Raw genomic sequence first — 6281 nt, 5'->3', positions numbered from 1 at the left:
TAACCCTTTCTCTCTCCTAGACATGGCTACTGACTGAGCTTCTACTGTGACTAACTCTATGTGCTCTCTTTCAGACTCTAACCTTGAAAACTGGATCAGAGTTTATCTGTTCTTTCTTTCTAGGTGAAACGACTAAAGGAGCTACATCCATCAACATTTACTTTTCCTTCCCATAGAAAGTACTCCTGGATCAGTGCTTCTTTGTTCTCTTTGTGTCTCTGCTCTGTTCTCTCTAACCTCCAGTCGGTCGTGGCAAATGGCCGCTCACACTGAGCCTGGTTCTGGTTCTGCTGGAGGTTTCTTCCTGTTAAAAGGGAGTTTTTCCTCTCCACTGTCGCTACATGCATGCTCAGTATGAGGGATTGCTGCAAAGTCAACACCAGTGACTGTCCACTGTCTCTACATGCTCATCCAGGAGGAGTGAATGCTGCAAGTCACTGACTGGATGCAATCTGCTGGGTTTCCTTAGATAGAAAAACTTTTTATCCAATTTGAATAAATAATTGAATCTGACTGAACTGTTCAATGATTACGATTAATTGGAACGTATGAACCTGACTGTTGTGAAGAACCTTGAGACGACATGTGTTGTGAATTGGCGCTATAGAAATAAACTGAATTGAATTTAAAATTTTGCGGTCCACGCTTTAAGCGGAACCCTCACGTTGCTCCTTTTTTCTTTCCGGGGATGACTTTAGGGCACACACTTGTCTATAAAGCCGACCCACCGGAAATGTCTCGTCCTCTTCTAAGCGATCCAATATGGCGGTGAGTGTAACGTCGCATTGAACTCACACGAAGTTACGGTTTAAATCTGCAATCATCGGGCCTTTAAAGCAGCTTTACCGGCAGTTTGCTGTTCAGAGACACGGAGTCAAAGATGGGCTTTTTATCTGCAGCTGTATTTGTTAGATAAGCTCCATAAATCCAGGTTAAATGAGTTAAAATGATGCTAACCGACTAGCCCATGGAAACGATTCTTTTCATTGACGGTAGTTTAGGCAACAATCTGCTGAAGGTGTTTGAACATCTGAAGGACTGAATTGTTCGTGTTCAGTGAAGCTTTTAGTTGACAGTTTAATAATATTGGACCGGTTCTGTGGTCTGTATTGATTCTAATGGGTTCGGGTATATGTTCGGACATGTTCTCCAGCCGGCGTGTTTCTCAGAGCTGTTCAGGTTTCTAAACAGCAGAGGATTAACAGGTCAGGTTAACTGCAGCCTGGATTAGTTAGGAAGTTTAACTGAAGATGGCAGGAGATGTCCTGGTAAATAATTCTGTTGTTTCCCTGCAGGACCAGGGTGAGAAGAAGGAGAACCCCATGAGAGAGCTCCGCATCAGGAAGCTGTGCCTCAACATCTGCGTGGGTGAGAGCGGAGACAGGCTGACCAGAGCCGCTAAGGTGCTGGAGCAGCTCACAGGACAGACTCCGGTCTTCTCCAAGGGTCAGTGTTTGAGTGAAGGTCTGTTTCAGACAGAATATCTGAGGTGTGTTCTGATTCTGGCTTCATTCATCTCTTTTCAGCCCGCTACACTGTGAGGTCCTTCGGTATTCGCAGGAATGAAAAGATTGCTGTCCATTGCACCGTCCGTGGAGCCAAAGCAGAGGAGATCCTAGAGAAGGGACTGAAGGTGAGTCTGTGTGTTGTTACATAAACAAAGCTGATGTCCAGAAAAGGATTTTACCATCTGAAACTCGCCCCTGGAAAAAAGTCATCCAGCATTTATCGGGTGGAGAGCTGGTGTTGCACAAAGATCCAGAACACAAATCTAGATTGATATAAATTAGGAGATTGCTGATTAGTTTGTTGCTTGGCAAAGGTACTGTGCATTAGTTGTGGGTGACACTCCTGTAGTTTTCAGGAAGATCTGTGTTTGTTTGCAACTGGTAACATTTCCGAAAGTATGAGGAAAAAATCCTGGCCTTTCTTCAGCCAGTTGACTCAGTGAGCACCAACAAGTGGGGGAGGGTCAATGCTTGTTGCATAAAGCTCCATACACACAGTCTGATTGCTCTGGTAGGACGGTTCTGTCTTGGCATATTTATTTATTTGTGTCTCTGCTAGCAGACCTGAATCTCATAATGAATCATTAGCACGACTTTGGAGAACTCGAGTGCTTTGATTCAGGTGTGTTGGACTTGGGACACATCAGAAAGTTGCAGGACAGCGTCCCTGGAGATCTGGAGACACTCTGTTTTAAGACCTACCCAGCCTGGTCTGGTTTCAGTATACCTCTGTGTCAGTTAAAGTTATCTGAAGGCACAAAATGTTTGCTCAAACTGTCAAATGAGTTTGCGCGAAAGTTGACAATTGACCCTTTATGAACCTGTTATAAACTTTGGTTTAGAAATTTGCTCAGTTCTGATCGTCTTCTTGACAGTCAGAACCAAGCATGCCCAGAATGAACCAGGAACCACAGATTTATTGTAATTAAGCTGAAAATGAATCTTCTGAATAATGACCTGGAAAATGTGGTAGTGTTGTAGGAAGGAAGCAGTCTGTCCTGGGATCTTTTAAAACTCTGCTGATCTACAGTTTTCCATGTGACTCTACATTCAGATCCTGATGATCTGCTGTGGAACGTGTTTTGGACCTGACGGTTTTTCTGTCATCGGGTTTCGTTTCACAGTTGAATTACATACAACTTATAAAGAAACAAATTGGATTCAAACATTTGTGGCTGGAATGATGTTTCTAATTTAAATATTTTTTTGAATTCAAAAAGCTTTCCTGTTCTGCTTCCCATACGGCCAAATAAAAGTTCTCCTCTGCTTCCAGGTGCGCGAGTACGAGTTGAGAAAGAACAACTTCTCAGACACCGGAAACTTTGGCTTCGGCATCCAGGAGCACATCGATCTGGGCATCAAGTATGACCCCAGCATCGGCATCTACGGACTGGACTTCTACGTGGTGAGACTGAAGCATCCTGACTTCTTCCTGATGCAGGTTAAAGCAGGTGGTGTGAAGAACAGCACCAGAGAAAATGTCCCATTAAAATCTTCCATAAAGAATCACGGTTTTGCTTCAACTGGGTCTCTTTTAAGTGATCATCAGGCTGCTGTAATCAGTGTTGATTTGGTTGTTATGGAGGTTGATACCTGAAGGTCACAGAAACCTCTAAGCCCGTTTGCCTCTCTCTCCTGGTAAGGTTCTGGGCAGACCGGGCTTCAGCATTGCCGACAAGAAGCGGAAAAGAGGCCGCATCGGTGCCAAACACCGCATCCGCAAAGAGGAGGCCATGCGCTGGTTCCAGCAGAAAGTGAGTAGAGACCACTGGAAGTAGATTCATTGTTTACCTTGCTGTCACATCTGAACTAACCTGCGTAAGAAGATTATGTTGGACCGGACCAAATGCTCAATCTTTGAGTTATTTAACACGTCTTCTAGTCTCTAAAGCCAGATTTAACCTCTGGCTTCTGGTCTTCAGTTTGCTGCACCAAGAGTTTGCTTTTAATGTGCACCTCTAGAGGATTACGTTGATTACTTTAAATCCTGGAGAATCTGTTGTGATTCCAGCGGAGACCGTGCTAGAACCTGTTCTAGACTGGTTCAATAAAAAGCTCGTTTAAAGGAGTTAAACGCCTCGGCCTGAACCAGATTTAACTAAACTTCAGAAGGGATCTGTGGTGTCGGTTCTCAGATGTCAGACTCTCAGCCAGAAACACAAGAACTCTCCAAAAGCTGGAGTTTAAACTTGTTAAATGTTAGTCTCCATGTGACAGAATGAAATATCCTGGGTCACATAGTACAGCCATACCTCTGTTTGAGCTCTGGTTCTATTAATGTTTGAATGATGAAATGTATGATCAGCTTGTAATGTTGTTGGTAACCAGCACAGCTGATGACATTCAACTAAAACTGTTTCCTGTTTCTTTTTCCAGTATGATGGCATCATTCTCCCTGGCAAGTAAAGAAGGACCTCTGTCTTGTTTGTAACTAAACAATAAAATTGTAAAAAAAAACAAAAAAGTCTGGTGTTAATGCTGTTTTTTTTTTAAATCAGTCCAGTTAAAGCTATGATCACTTCACATGCAGCTCTAAACATCAGGGTCGTATTCCCAAAGATCCTCAGAGCCTCTCAGAGAGCTCCTAACCTAGCCTAAAACTTCCTGCAAGGAGTCTCAGCTTCAGAGAGATTCAGTTCTCTGCTGAGACCAACTTGAGGAGAAGACGACAGAGATTCCTCTTAGTGAGGTGTGGTTGACCCCGTTGACCCCGTTGCCAAGTCTGTCTTTTAAGCTGGGATTGGTTAAAAGAAACAAAAAAATCAGTGGAGAGAAATGAACTGATGTTAGAATTTAGACTGGATTCAGAAATGTTTGAATCATGATAAAACTTTGCAAGATTAAATGAATTGTCGCACAGCATCAACATGTTTGAACGTAGCTTATTTACTTGCTCATTTTGATTTGCTTATGTTAACTCGCCTTGCTGGTCGTTTTCATAATGCATATTTTTCATTTTAATTTAAGAGAAATATTAAAACTCAGTGTTTTAGTGTGATCTCCTTGTTTAATGAGGTTTAATTTGGTAAAATGACCAAAACAAAACGTAGGTAAAAGGTGGAGAAAAGCGAAGTGAACAGAGGAGCAGAGCCTGCTGGTGGAGGAGAAGAGAGGAGTGTTAAAGGTAGATTTGGTTCTGGGATCACGGTGGGAACCAACAGACATTCCCAGTAGATCAATGCATCGTTCCCTCTGCTTTCAGCACCAGCCTGGAATGTGAGCAGTTCTGGTTCCTGCTGCATTCAGAAGCTAGAGAGGAGATAGCAGAACACCAGAGAACTTCTCCACAGATGTTGGAGATGATCATTTAGGCTGAGGCTGCTGACATCATCATGAACAATACAGCAGATTCACCTCATTTAGTGCTTGGATTATTGGACAAATTTTTTAGTTATTCCAGTAAAAAAAAAAAATATTTAAGCATTTTCCAGTCTGTAAACATTTAAATAATTCTGTTCTATATTTGTAAATTTGTTCACTTTGTATTCATGGTTATTTATTATTGTTTCTATTTATTGATCTGTCCTAATATCATCTTACTAGAGGTTGACCTTTAACCTGTCCTGCTGCTGAAACTATTTAATTTGACCCTAGAGGGATGATAAAGTGAATCTTATCTCTATATTAATAATTATATGATTGTTCTAGAAGTTTCTGTTCTCATTGACTCGACTGTTTAGGAGGTGGATCTCTGCACCATGGAGCCGGTAGCGTTTGATTCATTTACTGTTGTTCATTGGAGGAGAAGATCTCTCCTTTCTCTCTGTCTTTCCTCCATCTTCTCTGCTTCAGACACTCTTAGGTTCACTAAAGGTCCTCCTCACTGCTCTGAACATCTCCTCACGTTAGGAGCTCTCTGAAGGCCTCAGATGCTTCCTGAACAACTTTCATCGAGGGAAAATTAGAATGACATCACTAGGAGCTACTTTTAGTCTCAGGGTTCTTTGGGAGAACAGGACCAGAAACTGGACCTTCAGCCTCACATAACAGAGCCCTCACAATGTTGACATGTTTATACAACAGTGGTAAAGATCTCTACTGAAGTAAATTTTCTGTTCAGTGAAGTTTTATATTTATATCATAAGATCCACTATACATCATAATGTCTAGAAAAACCAGGCAGGATATTTGCAGCTCCTACAACCTCATAAAACTGAACTTCAGAAGCAAATAAATCTAATTTTAAGTGTAATTTGAATGCAGAAATCTGGAACCAGTCACAGCGTTGAGGTTCCTTCAGTTGGTCAAGAGGTTTCCACACATATCAGGAGGAATTTTGGCCCTCTCTTTTGTACAGAAACTGAAAGAAATGTTCCATTGGAGGAAGAACTTCCCAGCCAAGATCTTCTAGTACGTGGTAACATCCTTCAGGTTTTTGTGCGAAGTTTTGTTTCTGGGGGTGTTGTTCTTTGGGTGATACTGGACACGGTGGGTTGAGTTTATGCTGCTTTCAACTGCCTACTGCAGTTTCTCCCAAACCTTCTCTAAATTATTTAGATCAGTGATGCCAAATTTTCCTCGAGGGAAAACCTTCTGCATGCTATAGATATTTCCCTGGCTCAGCGGACTTTAGGGGAAGTAAGGGTTTGTTACCGTGGCCTCCACTTGTGGGATTCTTGGCCTCCTTCCTGTTGCTCAGTAAAGATGTACAGGTCCTTCTCAAAATATTAGCATATTGTGATAAAGTTCATTATTTTCCATAATGTCATGATGAAAATTTAACATTCATATATTTTAGATTCATTGCACACTAACTGAAATATTTCAGGTCTT

General features: G+C 41.9%; 1 protein-coding gene across 1 annotated transcript; it reads left to right on the top strand.

Annotated features, from left to right (window-relative positions):
- The first annotated feature begins 723 nt into the window (after positions 1-723).
- On the top strand, positions 724-4033 carry rpl11 (ribosomal protein L11). The gene is made up of 6 exons (XM_047382956.1): positions 724-768; positions 1296-1446; positions 1527-1633; positions 2782-2913; positions 3152-3262; positions 3885-4033. The coding sequence occupies exons 1-6, from the start codon at positions 763-765 to the stop codon at positions 3912-3914; spliced, it is 537 nt and encodes a 178-aa protein (XP_047238912.1). The 5' UTR covers positions 724-762; the 3' UTR covers positions 3915-4033.
- Positions 4034-6281: the final 2248 nt, after the last annotated feature.

The sequence above is a fragment of the Girardinichthys multiradiatus genome, chromosome 13 (assembly GCF_021462225.1).
Source record: "Girardinichthys multiradiatus isolate DD_20200921_A chromosome 13, DD_fGirMul_XY1, whole genome shotgun sequence".
Lineage (NCBI taxonomy): Eukaryota > Metazoa > Chordata > Actinopteri > Cyprinodontiformes > Goodeidae > Girardinichthys > Girardinichthys multiradiatus.
This window is presented reverse-complemented; position numbering and strand designations above follow the sequence as displayed.

Coding starts and splice junctions, on each gene's coding strand:
- rpl11 (XM_047382956.1), top strand. Junction 2,914..3,151: donor ACGGACTGGACTTCTACGTG/GTGAGACTGAAG, acceptor TCTCCTGGTAAG/GTTCTGGGCAGACCGGGCTT. Junction 3,263..3,884: donor TGCGCTGGTTCCAGCAGAAA/GTGAGTAGAGAC, acceptor TTCTTTTTCCAG/TATGATGGCATCATTCTCCC.